This window comes from Tricharina praecox (genome assembly GCF_024521635.1).
Source record: "Tricharina praecox strain CBS 144465 chromosome Unknown BZA05scaffold_15, whole genome shotgun sequence".
NCBI classification, from domain to species: Eukaryota; Fungi; Ascomycota; class Pezizomycetes; order Pezizales; family Pyronemataceae; genus Tricharina; species Tricharina praecox.
Genome location: NW_026250417.1, coordinates 688,110 through 704,422, shown reverse-complemented (window position 1 = coordinate 704,422; position 16,313 = coordinate 688,110). Strand labels below are relative to the sequence as shown.

Below are 16,313 nucleotides of genomic sequence, written 5' to 3'. Positions count from 1 at the left end.
GTTAGATAATCCGATGCGTGACGTGCTGGTGGTACAAGGTCACTGATTGGATGCATTGTGCATCCCTCGTGAACGGGAGTTCCTCGTCTAATACGCGACCATCACCGATAGCCAACCAGACTGACCGTGAGCATATCACTCGCTCGCCGCCAGAGCGAACTCGAACATGTTGGCTACTCTCTCATAATCCTTTGCAGCCCCCCGAGACCCGATGCCTCGACCACGCGATGCTGAATGTTCTTGGGATTTCTTGTTGATTTCCGCCTCACAACTTCGCATCCCTCTGCCAAAACAGCGTCTACAGATTACAGTCCAGTTCTTGGAGGGTACGAACTATCCGTCGATCCAATCCCTAGGTATATCCGGAATTTCTCCGATACCACGTTTTCCCGACACCATATTTCTAGTTCCGCTTGGATAGCTCCGCCGTCGCTCCACGCCGTCGTAATGGTATGTACCACTGCTCTCGTGGACCAACGCCTGAGGTTGCTTGTCTGGATACTATTGGTTGCCGGAAAGTCTCAGCCCAATCACCAAGTATGCAAGTACCTACTGATCGTAGTGTGAAGTTTGGTATATATTTTTTTTGCATGTGTGCTACATGCGCTATCACTCCGCCAACGAGTGATATCCATGATTGACCTGTGAGCCTTATCGACTAATTTAGAAGGCAAAGAAAACCGATCGGAGATCAATGTACCCGCCGCCTATATCCACCAGTCTTCTTTTGGCGGTTTCCATCCCCTCTTCAACCAACCCTTTGTAGAGTATATATTTTCCAGCGATAGGTAGGTAGGCAGACCGCGGTAGCCATGCAACCATCGAGGCAGTGCTGGCGATCATACGGGCTATGACCGTCCCGGGACGGCACTGAATCGATTTGTAGATAGGGCTACCGGCATCGCGCCAACCTGTCGTCCCTGGACAATCTGCAGCCAGGTACAGCCTACAGGGACATGGCTGTTTAAGTGTAGATACTTAGCCATACATATGCTGGGGTCAATATGTCCCGCGATATGATGTCATTCCCCAAAAAGAACCCGAACTCACAGGTTACAATGCCGGAAATGCCCAGAATAACGATTCATAGGTTCATCCACAAAACTTCAACACTTATCAACTCCACAAACTCGATAACGTATCGTATTACCACTAGATATACCCTATAGTCCAATGAAATCGAAGCACACCGCCGCTCCACCATACAATGAGATATCCAGCAACATAATTATCTAATCGTATAATTCCCACACCATGAACATCAATCCCCAACACCGAGCACCAGCCTACACACAGCGCCTACAGATTACAGTAAAACATCGCAAAAGCAAAAGCAAATGAACCATAGTTACACCTGAAACATAAAACTGAAAAATGAAAGCCCTTTCCCTCCTAACGCCAAACCGAATTCGAACTCCACAAGCTAGCATTCTCGCTAGCACCAGACCACGTATTCGAGCGGGAAGCTGACGAGCCCCGTCTGCTTGCGGGATCGCCCCCGCTGAGATACGCCTGTTGCTGAGCCTCTGTCATCTGCGCTCTCGTCCGCGACCTTTGCATGGCGCTCAACTTCTTTCCTGCCTCGAAAGCCTTCCCGAATCGCTTCTTCTCGTTGTCATCCTTATGGTCGATCGTGACGTACTTGAAATCAATCCTCTCGCCGCCCATCCGAGCGCGTGCAAGGCTGGCCTGTAAAACATCGACTATCCACTCGGGCTCTCCCTTAGCGGGGGAGAACCTGAGCGCCTCGATCTTTCCTTTGGTGGATTCTAGCACGGTGCGCCGGCAACAGGTCTCGCTAGAGGAGAAGAGCCGGCGCATATTATTTCCGCAGCAGCGCTTGGGTCGTATCACGAGTTGCTCGTCCATCTGGATCTGGACGAAGATCCATCTGTCGCTGCCCTTAGCTTTGAAGTAGAGCATCAGCCGCGGGGATTTTGGAGAATGAAATTCAAGAACCTCCTGGTTCGAATTGGAGGACGATGAGCCGGAGGAAGAAACGCTTAGCGAAGAGAATGTAGGTGCTGCGCGGGGGCGGGGAGATGTTGGAGGCAGCGAGTCACGACGTAGTGATTCTGTGGGGGTGGAACCCAGAAATGGTGATGTCAGCCCAGGATTGGGTGATGCGCCGGGATTGGGTGATGCTGCCGCCGCCTCCCCAACCCTTCGGAGCGGCTTGTCCAGCCACATCTGAACTCGCACATCGCTACCTTCTAAATCGCTGCCGAGCTGTGTGAGTGACAGGGCACAAAGAAGGCTACGGGATCCAGGCCTGCGTGATAATCAGCAATGAAGCAATCGAAGGGAAGTAGAGATCGTACTGTTCGTAGAAAACCTGCGAGCCAACAATGGCACGTTGAAAGCCGTGAAGATCTAGCGTGAGTCAGTAATCGTATGCACGATAGCATCGGAGTGGAATGAGCCAACCGGTTATTGACTTGAAGGAATAATCCCGTTGTTGCAGCCGGTTGTTCATCATCACGTTCAAAACTGGAGGGACTTGAAACGGATTGTATGCTGTGATGTAGAGGGCCACTAGCTGAGTTTCAGAACACTTCACAATAAACTCTATCCACAGATTAGTGTCTGGGCTTCTACTATAGGGAGAGGGTCCCCGATTACCTTCAGAGCTTCGTGAACCGGTCTCAAAGTTTTCAGTCGTATCACAGAGTCTCAATGTCTCTCCATCTTTCCGGAATACCAAAAGCTCTCTCGTGAACCGGTCTGGATCCAAGGTCGTCTGCAGAGTCCTTAAAAATTGTTAGGATATCTTCTGAGCCGAAAGGATTCAAAGGAGAATTACAATTCCAGAATCTTCTCTTCTCCGGGTCGCTCATCACGAATGCTCAAGGGCACTTCTTTCTCGGCGTTGTTGAGCCACACATCGAAACATTCATCTGGCAGGCGCAAAAGACTATCTTCATCCGGAATCAATAAACCTCGAGTGCGGATGTTTGAGAGCTCTTTGGCGATAGACTATAGGCACCATTTAGTATTTGTCTGTGGTGGATGTGGGTATATGGAACGAGAGACCTCTGTTAACCTGCATACATACTGGGCCCAGAGAGAATCAGTCTCTAGTCGCCGATAGACCATGCTCTCTTCGCATTTGGCCAGCAGCCATGCAGCCTTCAACACGTTAAGATAACGCTCCGCTGGGACAGTGTTTAATCCGAAAATCTCTTGGTCTCTTGAGGTAATTCCCTGGAAGTCCCTACCCATTAGTTTACTGGTTCTGTTTCGGTAGAAGGAATTGAATACGAACGCTCTCAATCCACCATGCCGCAGCCTCACACCAGTCCTCGATGGGAATTTCGGGGAGAATGCTTCGAAACCGGGGGTGGTGACGCATCGTTTCCTCGAACTTTTCTCCAAGACGTCCAGTCGTCAAATTCTGCGATACTGGCGCGCTGGCCCGGCGCGGCTGTGCTTCCGGCGGAGTGACGGGGCTTATCTCAAGGTCCACCGGAGAAATAATATCGTCGGGGTTTCTGTGGCCGACTGTTTGGGCGTTTCGGATTAGGGCTTCGATCTGACGCAACCGTGCCATTAGGTCGTCTCGGACACTCTGGATGTGGTCACTTATATGCAACTGGAGCTTTCTAAAGCGATATGTTTTCAGCATAAAATTTACCTGAAAGGAGGGTCCTAGCTGGGAACACACAGTTTCAGAGGCTCCATCACGAACTGGATTTTCGTCATATGAAAGGCACAGTCCTGGGTGAGCTGGTGTACCTCTCGTTCGGCATCGATCGACCATTTCATCCGCAAAACGTATCCGCGTTTATCTGGCGCCGCGGGATCTTTCTTAAACACTGCATATTTATCCATCAGTTTGGTGGTTCTGTCTAAGGTTCCCTTGAAATCTCCGATGATTATCGCAAGGGCGTTGAGATCCACCGAATCCATCTTGAGCCGGCCTCGGTCCCGCTCCACGAGCCTGTTCTCATGATCCGACAGTATCTTCCACAAGTCGTGCAGACAGCCTCCGAGTCCCTGGAGTTGTTCCCCGTACCGCGCATAGGCCAGGTGGGCAGCGCTCATTTTCGAGAAGCAGGCCATCCATAGCTGCGTGGCAAGAGTCGCAGCAGCGAGCACATCACCGACGGAGAACCCTACGCCTGTCATGGTGAATGTTGCGGTCTGTTATCCGTTCTTCGTACGTGCGCGGTCGCCGGTCGGTGGGAATAGCGACGGGAAGATGCAAAAATACGGGAGGACCAGGAGTGGAGTGTGATGGCTAACTAGCGTACACCGCTTATCGGGATGGAGTTCCAGGACTAAATAGCGGTAATGGTTCGGTAGAAACAGAAAGGGGCGGGCTGAAAAGTGCCAGACACTGTGCACCCACTTGGATCCGACGGATATGGACAGGAAGTGAGTATGTATGATGGATGTATCGGTGAGACAGGCGGGCCCACGGCCGTCAGATAGCAGTAAGCTGTCAAGCTGGGGCCCAGCAGATTGGAGGACAAACGAGAGCGGCAAGTGGGAGGAATGGTGGAGTTGGAGCGATGAGTGCAAGACTGCAAGTGCAAGGGCAAGGTAGACAACCGTATGGATAGATATTCGATCAACGTGGGGTGTGACACTGTGGACCGGGGATAGAGAGACCCTGGGCCAACTAGTACGCAGTACCTAGCTTTGTGAAACCACCAGGCCAGTTAATCGCCTGTGGATATTTGACTCAGTGGAGTACATGGCTGATAACTAAGTCGTGCATCATCAGTCCCTCGTTTTGTTCCTTTTTCTTCTTGAAGAATCGACAGCCCTCCCTGATGCGCACAGCCTCACGAGCCAGAGGGCGGACGAGGTCGCGGTGACGAGGAGGTACATTATGGACCCACTTAAACGGCGACTACTGCGTCGGTCTGAAGGGGCGCTCGGCGGGTAGGCAGGCGATCGAGACTCGAGAGCCGAGCCCGTGTTTCGAAGCCAGCGGGAGATACCGGTATCCACCAGTTCCTGGTTATGCGCGGGATGCTCAGCTCGCGTGTGGTCCCGAGCTGACTCGGCTTGGTACGGGGCTGTTGCGCGTTGCGCGTTGCGCATTATCGCCAGCAGGCAGCAGGCAGCAGGTACTAACTGGTTATAGCTACTATCTAGTACTATGGTCACTAGTCCGTGTCCGTGGGACCAGTTGGCGACAGGCCATTTATCCGCACAGCCTCCTCCTCTTCGGTTCTACGCAGAGTCGATTTGCTCTATGTAGCACATAGTAGCACCCACAACCGACTAACGGCGACATCGGGATGTGCAGCAGCTTCCTTTTCGGTAGATAATGATTCCAAACCGTTTTTTTTTCTGGCATTTACGTACCTTTTTCGCCTGCAGAGAAAGCGTTCGCCTGGCCCAGCCTCCCCAAGAGTAACCGACTAAGATATCCTGGCCACCCCTCGTACTGCAGAGCTGCACACTGCAGTAACCAACCAGCATTGCATGTGGTTCAGTTCCACTTCTCCTGCACACCCTCAAACATGCGGGGCAGGCTTTCTGGATGTGATGGCGTCTGCCGTGTCTTCTTAAGATAACCAACCGCCCCTCCTCGTCTATCCAAGATGTTTGCTTTCGATTCCGCGTCCGGCTCAGTATCACAATGCTACCCTCCACTCAGAAATTACAGGATGCCGACGATATCGGTCTCGCTCTTGACACGGAAGACCTGGAGCTGCTCCGTGAGGCTGAGAAGAACCCCGATGCCCTCGTTACCGATACGCCGAACGACCAGAAGCTGAGGAGGTTCTCGGTCGTCTGCGTTATTGTGAACCGCATGATCGGTGAGCATCTTGTGTGTCTGCCGCGTTCTCGTCGGGTGGTACTAACGATCCAAAGGAAGCGGCATCTTCGTTACGCCTAGCACCATAGTACGCGGTACCGACAGCGTAGCTGTGGCGCTGATATTCTGGATCGTTGGCTGCCTGATGACCTTCATGGCGATATCGGTTTACCTAGAACTCGGCCTAAGCATCCCCAAATACAGGCTGCGTGGGAGCGATACTATGGTGTCGATCCCTCGCTCGGGGGGTGAATTGAATTACGTAGGTGTCACCGTCCTTGTCGGGATCCGAGAAACTTTTCTTCTGACACTGCGCAGTTGGAGTATATATTCAAGCGCCCCAAGTACCTGGCCACTTGCGTCTATGCGGTAATATTCATCTGCATCGGCAACACGGCGGGCAATGCCATCTCCTTCTCGGAGAATTTCCTGCACATGTGTGCCGTCGAAAATCCCTCGACGTGGCTCATCAAAGGGGTTGCAATCGCAATAATCACACTGGCATGTCTTCTCCACGGATCCTGGAGAGCTGGCGGGATCTATTTCAACAACATTCTCGCTTCCTTGAAAGTCGCCGTGCTCCTAGTCGTCATCGGCGCTGGTCTCGCGGCATTCGGCGGCGCGGTTGACACCGTGACGCAGAATGCCTTCGAGTCCGATCCAGAGCCCTTCGCTCCGAGCGATACCTATGGCTATGCTGGAGCTTTTTTGGCGGTCATGTTCAGCTACGGAGGATCGATGAATGCACACTACGTGAGTCGATCAAGAACAAGTCTGCGATTTTATGTCCCGCCCACTGACATTACTGTAGGTTCTGAGCGAGGTTCACCAGCCGCAAAAAACCCTCAAGAAAGCAGCCTACACCGCCGTAGGACTCGTATCATTCCTCTACATCCTGACCAACATCGCATACTTCGGTGCAGTCAGCAAGGCGGAACTCGGCGACGCTCGAGGTACCACATTCGTAGCCACCAAGTTCTTCCGCAAGATATTCGGCAGCAACGTAGCGGCTGACCGTGTCCTCCCTGGCCTCGTCGCACTCTCCTCGCTTGGAAATATCATAGTTGTCACTTTTGTAGCCTCGCGAGTCAAAGCAGAGATTGCAAAAGCCGGAGTCATTCCGTTTTCGAAGTTCTTCGCCGCGAGCACGCCCACCCTTCTCACACGGATTTTCCGACCCCAGTCCGACGCCGTAGCAGGCGATCACCACCACATGCGCCTGCAAGTAGAATCCACCCCGGCAGGCGCACTGCTCCTCCACTGGGTTTTCTCCATCATCATCATCATCGCGCCACCAATCGGTGACACCTACACATTCTTCGTGAACCTCTACTCCTACACCATCAACACGTGGATCGGCGCCTTCATCGCCGTGGGCCTCCTCTGGCTCCGCTGGAAACCACGCTCCACCTGGGTTGCCGAGAGCTCGTTCAAGCCCTGGGGCGGCCCAGCAATGGCGATAATCTACCTGATCTTCAACGTATTCCTGATTGTGGCGCCTTTCATCCCGCCGGCGCCCAATCGCTCGCGGCTGTCGATGGAGTCCATCGAGCCTTTCATCTTCCCTACAATCGGAACGGGGCTGTTCTTTGTTGGAGGCCTCTACTGGGTCGGCTTCCGCTTTGTCTGGCCAAAGATCTACAAGCGCAAGCTACAGCAGACGAGAATTCCCATCCTCCTGGATGGTGTGCAGGTGCATGAGATTGTGATTTGCTCATGGGTATGGCTTCCTCCCCTCTCCCTCCTCTATTCTTCCCCATTAAATAGCTAACTCGAAAAACAGGTCGTACCGGGAATGCCCTCGGAAGATCACGATATGTATGAGTATGATGTAGGAGTGCGCGGGCCTCCGCCGGGGGTGTAACTTGGGGCTTTTTGTTGTTGCTTTTACCTTTGTCTCTTTCAGCCATGTCACACATACATACTTAAATAATTGGTTTTGGAATATAATCACGATGCGCATGATAGTCACCAGTCGTCTTTGATGCCGCCTTGAACTGGAGACGTCGTAGAAACCTTGAGCCCTCGTGCGCGCTGCCTCGGCTCCTCCCGTCAAAATCGCGCTAACACGCGCATTCCAATTATTCGGCGGCACTGTTTCTTGGATGGATGTCCCGCACTCTGCCCCGCAGTGCGCCTTGTGAGCGAGTGCACTACAGACAACTCGCTTACTACTAGTGGTAGATAGTAGAAGTAACTACAGCCCTAAGTTCTACATAACCAACCAACCTCTGCAGCGCAGCATATGTAGCATAGCCACCTTCTGCAACACCCACAACCTTCGCGCTCATGGTTGTATATGTAGTTTCAATATAGAACCGTACCTAGATTGTGGCAAGGTGCATGCCTGTACCTACATACACACATGCCATACATGCCATACATATTCTTGCCTGCAGGCTGCAGCGAGCTACAAACGATCTTAAGTCTATTGGTAGGATGTAGTCATATGTGTGTGTGGGTGTGTAGGAATTGTAGGATCCTCAAAGCCCCGTGGGAAGTTTCCCGTATCCAGGGCACGCGGGAGTAGAGTAGAGTGCGAGGGTGAGTCATGAGATATCATTCGGACTCTGCCACATCTGCCAATCTGTCACTCTGGATTGCGCGGCACGGCTGCCTAGTGGCGTTTGACGATGCGTCGTTGGACCATATCTACCTACCCAAGTACCTACCCAAGTACCGCTGTACCTCTGTACCGGTAGTTTCTTGAAGTGAGGTTGGACAAGAAAGCGGGAGAGTTTCCGTCCGTCGCCGTGTCGCCGTCTCGCCATGATCTACCTACTATACATACTCTACGGTACTCTGGGGCGCTCAAATGCGACCAACGACGATGGATGGAAGCAAAGAATATAAAAAGAAAGTTGGGATGGGTTATGCTCGGTACATAGCTATCGTGTCCGAAACCGGCTGCATACCGTATGTGCTACCGTAGATTACCTGGTGCAGAGATGTTGAATCAAAAACAAAATATTTATATACGAGGGGGATTCTGGGGCCGGCAATGGGCACAGGTCTTGGTTTCAACTTTCAACTCTATTCCTCGATTCCTATATCCGCCCGGAAGCCACTGCAGTCTGCGCAGTGCGTGGAGATCAGAAGTGCTGCCCTGGCGCACCTTTCTCCACACTGCTCAGGGGGAGAGACGGAAGAGTGAGAATGAGTGGATGATTGGATGGATGGATTGGTGGAGTCTGGAGTCTGGAGGGGTGGAACCACGGCATTCTCTATGATCATCCCTATACCTGGAGTACCCGTAGTAGCACAAGTCCCAGTGGCATTCTGACTGCTCGTTACTGGAAGAAAAAAAGAAGGAAAAGGTAATATCTTGTCCTTCTCCGAACGGCATATGTACGGTGTACCAGTACATGTCCTTCACCACAGCACCTCTCCGCCGCGTCTCCAACTCCAGCCTCCCGGTGGTTGTCGCCCAGCTCTGCAACTCTGCGGTTTCCGTACATCTGTACGCTGCTGCAAGCTGCAGGCTGCAGTCTTGTGGTCGCCGTTCCAGATATCGAGCTACATAGGTGGTTGGTGGTCGGCCCGCTCAGAGTCTTAGACATGTCTGATCGTCAGCCGCACCTCGTAGTCTAGAGTACTATGAAACCCGCTAAAATAAGGTCGAAGATCATTTCGAGATCGGCGGTGTTTCAGTCGTTGGAACTTCGAACGTCCAGCAAGGAACCACTAGTTATCATACGCTTGGAATAAGTGAAGGCGTTTTTGGTTGTTTTTCGGCAGAGGGCGAACGAGAATTAGTGTAAATAAAGTACCAGGTCAAAAGTTTTCGTACACCTCACCAAAAGCGCCACCACACCACAGACATATATCTCTATAACACAACCACCACACTTAAGAGAGTGCTAATAATTGGCATATATCATGCATATATACTAATAAAGCTCCAATGAGATTTCCAGCTCGCCAGGATAATTTTTTTATGCGAAATAGGTGGCTTGGCGGATTTCCCTTTCACCGAGGCAGGTCTTTTCCCGCCATAGATACAGCAACCATAAGGTGGTATAAAAATATGTGGGCCATTAGAAGGTCTTCTAAATCAGGCAGAGAACCTCGATTGAAATCGGCACATAATTCTAACTAGTGGTGGTTGAGTAATGCCGTATGGGAGAGAAGTTGGTGTTGAAACTGGTTGTCATGCAATAATTTTGTATGGGGGCCCCATACAAAATCCGAAATCACTCTCCAACCCGTGCACAACACCGTACCATACGCCACCAATCCGAAGCAAAACTCATCAGACTTTTTATATGTGATGCATCTTGCGATTTAAAGCTTCTATGAAAGACCCGATTTTTTTCCGCCAGGTGAAGGGTGGGTTTTGGTTACTTAAAAATGGGCATTTTTGGTGTAAAACAGCCATCGTACGAAAACTTTTGACCTAGTACTTTACTTAGGGACAACCTACGCTCTTGGCGAAAGAAAAAAGGACAAGTACCCATTTACAGTTAGGTCTGGAGGAAAGGAATTGGTTCCAAGCGAATCTCTCATTGACGATTTTCTCCTCCGCATCCTCCTTCGGACCTCTCATAACCCCAGATACAACCTCATAGCCCCAGATACAACCCATTCCATCAAGTACCCCAATTCCTATCAAGTACCCCTTCCACTGAACATTAAATACCCATTCCATCAAACACCCCACTCCATAGTCCGCAGCGAAGAAATTCACCAAACCATCAGCCAAACCCACCATACCAACACCTCAAAAAGACCAAACTCCGAAAAGAAAAAGAAAAAAACCCCCATTAAACGAATTTAGAGGAAACCGCTGAAACTCCCCATGAATGAATGGTATGGCAAACACTACGCATCGTTTGATATACAAAACGACGAACGTAGGAGGGGAAAAGAGAAGATGTGATTACATGTACGTACGATGAGAATTAACAAACAGGTAAAGACAGCAAGTAAGAATACGCAAGATGGATATAGTGCAGAAAAGAAAGAAAACGCCGTCTCCACAGACAGTCAAGCACGCAATATGAACAGCAAAATCAATTCATCCGCTCCCCTCGCTCGCACGCTCCCGTTTTTCCATGATGGTATCGATGCTAGCAAACAAAAAAGTGAATCCCCATGACAAACCTAAGAAAGAAACGTAACACGTTCATTATAGCTATGACGTCATCGATGATAGTTACTCCCGCGTTGATAATGATGAATCGATTTAATAGCGCAATTTTCCGAGGATAGAGAAGCTGTAAGCAGCTTCCGCCTCTCCTTTCATCTGTAACAGAAACCTGTCAGTATCACATAACTCGATAGAACACTAGCACAAGGGAAACGTGCCTGCATCATGTAAACCGTGCTCTTGGCTCCGATTCCACCAACATGTCCAGGCTTGCCAGTGCCGTCCGCCTCGCCCTCTCCGACAAGAATACTAATGGCAATGCCGGTCCTGGCGACTCTCTCGAATGCAGACTCGCCAAGGACAACGTCTAGATGGACCTTGTCGCCCTTCTTGCTGGTGATGACCACACGCTTGTCGTCCTCTTTGATTCCTAGGCCCCTCTGTCCCTCTAACGGCTTGAACACATTGATTCTTGAGTTACCCAGATCGCGCCATTTTTGGGAGTTCTCGCGGCGATACAGACGAATCTTCATAGGAGACATCATGACGACGCTATTCTCGACTCCAGGGACTTTCGGCAGGCCAACGGGAGTTGCTCCGCGGGAGCTATCACCCATCGAAGATGAGCTCGAAGCAACTGAGCCAAGAGGAGAACTCTTGAACACCTTGCCAGGACGGAAGCGGGAGAACGCCGACGAGATGCTGGTCTCGGACGGTGACGAGACGAGACTGGGGTTCGAAGCGCCTCCAGCACGGTATGATTTGGACCTCGACCAGCCTCCGAATCCACGTTTGATGCTCCCCCCTACGATTGTTGTCGAGGCATCGCTAGTGGCACCCATGTCCGATGACAGTGCCAGGGAGCTGACCGTGCTAGTAAGAGGATGCTGATAATCGTGCGGCATGATACGATGGGCATTGATTGCGTTGAACAACATCTCGCATTCATTTGGTGAACGTGACCGAAGCATAGTATTGATACCTTTCTTGCCGGGTGTGCGAATCGAAATGTCGACAGCTGTACCACGTCGGACCGGAAGGGCTGCATTCAGGTCACATGCGAAAAAAGATGGCTCCTTTGACATGCCGCCAGAACCCATCGATGATCCATGGGATGACGATGAGGATCCCGCAAAATGAAATGCTTCGAGGTGGCCGGGCGTGATCACAATCTTGCATTCGTCGGGTGAGATCTTCTGCCACTGGTTGGTTGACCAAGTGAAGAGGAAAGCCCTGAACTTGCTACCGATCTGCGGGACTGGCGGAGGCGCATGCTGTGGACGCGGAGGAGTTGTCGCTTGCTGTCCAACTGGGGTAGAGCTTCCTGAAACATCTGCTTCTGTGTCGTCGGTGGTGGTAGGAGTGGATCGTTGGCGGGGAACCGAGACTTGTCCAGACGGCTGCCTCGAGAGGCGTCTTGGAATAGAGATCATCGGCGGGGGATATTCGCCATCTTCCTCCTCCGAGCACAAAGACACAGCATCGTCGGATTCGTCGGATTCGGATTCGGATGCCGAAGACGAAGTATATTCCTCGGTATCCTCCGAGTGGCGACGTTCCGCGTGCTCAGCTTCAGAGTTGGATGCAGAAGAAGGATCGTACTCGTGCTTTAGTGGACTCGAAGTACGGCGCCTTCCACCATAGCCTCCCTTACCGGAGCGTGGAGACGTGACTACCGGCGCGGGCTTGCTACGGCTAGCATTTGTTGGTGTACGATGCGGAGGCACGGGAGGTGGCGCATCCCCCTCGGATTCACTCGCACTAGGCGTCGCACTTTTGGGCGAGAGCTTGGGGATATTGTCCATGGGGTTGGCGGAGCTCCCCGCTGTTGGGGACAACGACCTCCCTTCCTCATCGAGATGATGCACCGATCGAGTCCTAGACAGATTGTGCTGCCTGGCTTCCTCCGCGGTTTCTTTCTCCTTCTTCCCGCTAATTAACTTATTTCTCGAATGCGGTCGGCTAGCCCTACGCGAGCGCTGGATGCTTGAGGTGGACTTGGTACTTGGCGTAAAAGAGTCAGATCGACCAACGTCCGACAAAGTGTGTAACGATGGCGAGCGAGCGACGTCTTTAGCAGTATTGTTCTGTGGCTCCACCCTAAACTCGATGTTGGGCACCAAAAATTCTCCTCCCATGAGTTGGTACGTACTGGGGCGGTGGAGAAGCGTCAGTGAGAAATCCGGGGGTAACCATTCTGGATACTCAATAACCGGAGGAGCTTCGCGCTCGGGCTCGGGTTCACTATTTTCATCAACTTCTGCCACGCTCTCCGCGCGCTCTTGAACAGCCTCTGACTCCGCGGAGGTTTCGGCTTCAGGTTCGAGGAAATCGAATACGTTAACCTTGGGCTGAGGCGGAGCGTATCGCGTCTGCCGCTTTCGAGGTTGCGCTGGCGGGTACAGACGAGACACAACGGACTCTTCGATCACCGTCTCCAGGAACGCTGGCTGTATGAGCTCCCTTGAGAATGGTCCTTCTGGAGGGATAGGCACGAGACCCATCATCTGCACCCACTCAAACCCTGCCGCCGTAGACGAAGCTAATGCCATGACCTCCCTCCATTCTTGCAAGTCAGAATCTGTGCCGCGCACCATGACGACGATCTCTCCCGCTGCGTCACCAGTCCTAGCCGAGATAGCTGACATGGGAACTGGAGGGAAAAGCAGCCACTTGGTCGCGTCCTCCCCAAACTCAACAAACAGGATCTCGCCTTCTGAGTACCTGCTTCTGGGTGAGGGATCACGCAAGATGAGCTCGATGGTTCGTTCGACTAGCTCTTCGGAGGAGTGGTAGAGGCGCATGGCGAAACTGTCACGGGCCTTGACACGACGACTCTGGTCGAGGCATACGTCGCGTCGTGGCTGCAAGGTGTGGATATCGCAGGCTCTCGAAGTGTCCAGCGAAGCAGCAGCCTCATCTTCAATGCGAGCTTTCTCTTCTGAGATCTTCCTCCGAGCCATCGTGACGAGAGAGTGGAAAGAAGTCGAGAGTGACGCGGCCAACGGAGATGAATTGATGTAGTCAATTCGCTTTTGAACAAGTGAAAACAGTCAGCTATGTGCTTCAAAGATGGCCCGTGATTAAAAGAATTAAAAGAAATAACGAGTGTATGTGGTAAAAGCAAAAGAATAAATGTATGTGGTCGGGCCAACAAGGAATGGAGGGGAGGATAGAGCTGGAAAGGGGAAGGAACTGGACGGAAGGGAGTTTGAAGAACAGTGTAAGGATGGCTGTTGCATTGTTCGCATAGGGACAAGTTGAGGCCTCGGCGATGATGTCGTCTTGACCGAGAATGGACTGACCGCCCAAACGGCTCGGCCGCAGTGTACGCCGAGAAAAACGAGTCCACGCCTCGGCACTCCAGCCTCGCCTGCTCCTCCAAGTCGACAAGAAGGAAGGATACCAGCACAAACATACCTTGAAAAGCTTCGCCAACAGCTTCAGACGCACCAGCGGACGCTTGAGCAGGAAGGCCACATCGACTCTTTCATCCTTAATCTCATCTTCCATAGACGGCGGAGGTGGCATAGCCCACGTTGTCGGATCTCCCTCAAAGCGCATATTTCCTTGTGCTCCCCTGCCGTTTTCGGGGCCTTTTCTGATTGCGTCTTTGGCATTTCGCTCGTACTCCTCCTCGTCGGGGCCGGGAGTCATGTTGACGACAACATCCTGGAACCCCATGCGCCACACAGAAAGATACTCCTCATACACTCTCCGCGCATCATCGGCCCATGCGAGAAGCTGGTCTGCGCTATGGCATGGAATCCTGTCGTGAAGTGTCCGTAACCTCTCGAGCGATATCCCCATGTCCACAATCGGCCTCGTGGGGTTGGACGAGAATCCAGTCCGAGAACTGCGGCTGCTAGCGGTGGCTGACGTACCAGTACTACTGATAGAGGATGACCGGCGGAGGTCGTTGTCTGCGCGGACTAATACCGTCTGGAATAATATAGGAACTACATCCTCGACCAGAGCACGGAGCTCGCGCATATACTTCACCTCTTCCTCCGCAAATTCCTGAAGAAGATCATCAAACGTCATGGTATCAACGTGCTTTCGACCCTTACTGCGCCGGCTTCGTTCCTCTGAGCGGACACTCTTGGTCTTGGGAGCCGAAAGGATTGAGATCAAATCTGCATGCTTGGTGTATTTTCGTTTCAAGCTAGTCCCTTTGGCAGAGACCTCCGGATTGAACCAATCTTCAGGCGCGCCTACCGGCTGTAGCTCGATTTTGGACGCCGAGTTTGCCGATTTGGGTACGTCAATCATCTGCGGTTTGCTCACCTTTGTGAACCGTAAAGGCTTGACTGTTGAAGCATCTGAAACATTCCGAACAGGGGAAGTACAGTCATCGCACTCCCCGCACTCTGAGCCCAATGGTGTAAGAGAGCCATCGCTAGTGATGATACTGTGAACGCTCTTGGGACGCGGCGGAGCGGGTTTAGCTCGCAAGCTCCGTTTCGGCAGCGGCAACGGGGGAGACGTTCGATGAATTGGAGACAGTGAATCCAGCCCCGAAGGCCACTGCAGGGGAGCCACATCGGGAATGCCAAGATTAATGTCGAGGGTGAGTTGAGGTGACACTTTTACCGGGTCTTGGACAGGTTCCGAAGGTCGAGGCTTCGGAACCAGGGGAGCTACTTCAATCGACGGTTCTGCTACCAGATCCAGTGCCACCTCCTCCGAGTCCTCCTTGGCCGGTTCCGCGGGCTTCGCAGCTGGCGCCAGCGTTGAACCCGCGGGGTCTTTCTCGGCAACTTCAAGCTCATTCATAGCAGCCTCAGGCTCGTTATCCATATGCTGAAGTTCTTTGGCGGGCTCTTTCGGAAGTTCTGGATCGAGCTCTCTCGGGACCTCTTTCAGCAGATCTCTCAGGGGCTCCGGAGGAGGTGCTTTAGCTGATTTGTCCGGCTTGCTCTCCAGTTGCTTGACAAGGTCTCTGACGGACCTCTTGGGTGGCTCTTCTACAGATCCCATGGCTCTTGGTGATTTTACTGTGGGAACAGCAGCTATGGCCTCTTTCTTTGGCGGTGGTGTTTGCACTCTCGATAGTGGTGATTTCACAGTGGGGACAGCCGCGGTCTCCTTCTTCGTCATTAGCGGCTTAACCACAGGCTCCTTTGGCGATTTCGAGGCTTCAACAGAAACGACTGGTTCCTTCGGAGGTGGCGTCTTCACTACCGGTACCGCAACGATAACCTCCTTCTCTAGTAGTGCTTTCTCCAAAGGCTCGTCCTTCAGTGTTGTTTTCTCCACTGCTTCGTCCTTCGGCAATGTCTCCAACGGGTTAATAGCAGCTTCGGGCTCCTTTGGAGGTGGAGTTTGGACCTTCGGCACAGAGACAGCAATCACGGGCTCCTCCTCTGGAAGTGATGGCATCTCCACCGTGGGAGTAGCGATGACGGGCACTGGCTCTTCCGGAAGCGGAGGCGAAGGTTTTGATTG

The 16,313-nt window shown here is 52.2% G+C and overlaps 3 protein-coding genes across 3 annotated transcripts; 1 reads left to right on the top strand and 2 right to left on the bottom strand.

The window, feature by feature from the left end:
* Positions 1–1,129: 1,129 nt before the first annotated feature.
* BZA05DRAFT_400979 (uncharacterized protein) lies at positions 1,130–4,572 on the bottom strand. Its single transcript, XM_051483948.1, has 8 exons — positions 3,665–4,572; positions 3,266–3,602; positions 3,034–3,204; positions 2,804–2,976; positions 2,623–2,750; positions 2,428–2,568; positions 2,322–2,373; positions 1,130–2,272 (listed from the first exon to the last, which is right to left on the bottom strand). Exons 1-8 carry the CDS (start codon positions 4,126–4,128, stop codon positions 1,393–1,395), a joined length of 2,346 nt encoding a protein of 781 aa, XP_051338749.1. The 5' UTR covers positions 4,129–4,572; the 3' UTR covers positions 1,130–1,392.
* Positions 4,573–5,230: 658 nt separating this feature from the next.
* On the top strand, positions 5,231–7,749 carry BZA05DRAFT_69230 (amino acid permease-domain-containing protein). The gene is made up of 4 exons (XM_051488564.1): positions 5,231–5,777; positions 5,833–6,038; positions 6,095–6,529; positions 6,588–7,749. The coding sequence occupies exons 1-4, from the start codon at positions 5,597–5,599 to the stop codon at positions 7,545–7,547; spliced, it is 1,782 nt and encodes a 593-aa protein (XP_051338748.1). The 5' UTR covers positions 5,231–5,596; the 3' UTR covers positions 7,548–7,749.
* Positions 7,750–10,961: 3,212 nt separating this feature from the next.
* On the bottom strand, positions 10,962–15,641 carry BZA05DRAFT_338612 (uncharacterized protein; the record flags this gene model as incomplete). The annotated part of the gene is made up of 5 exons (XM_051480896.1): positions 10,962–11,021; positions 11,063–12,115; positions 12,176–13,897; positions 14,286–14,352; positions 14,404–15,641. 5 exons carry the CDS (start codon positions 15,639–15,641, stop codon positions 10,962–10,964), a joined length of 4,140 nt encoding a protein of 1,379 aa, XP_051338747.1.
* Between the last annotated feature and the right edge of the window lie 672 nt (positions 15,642–16,313).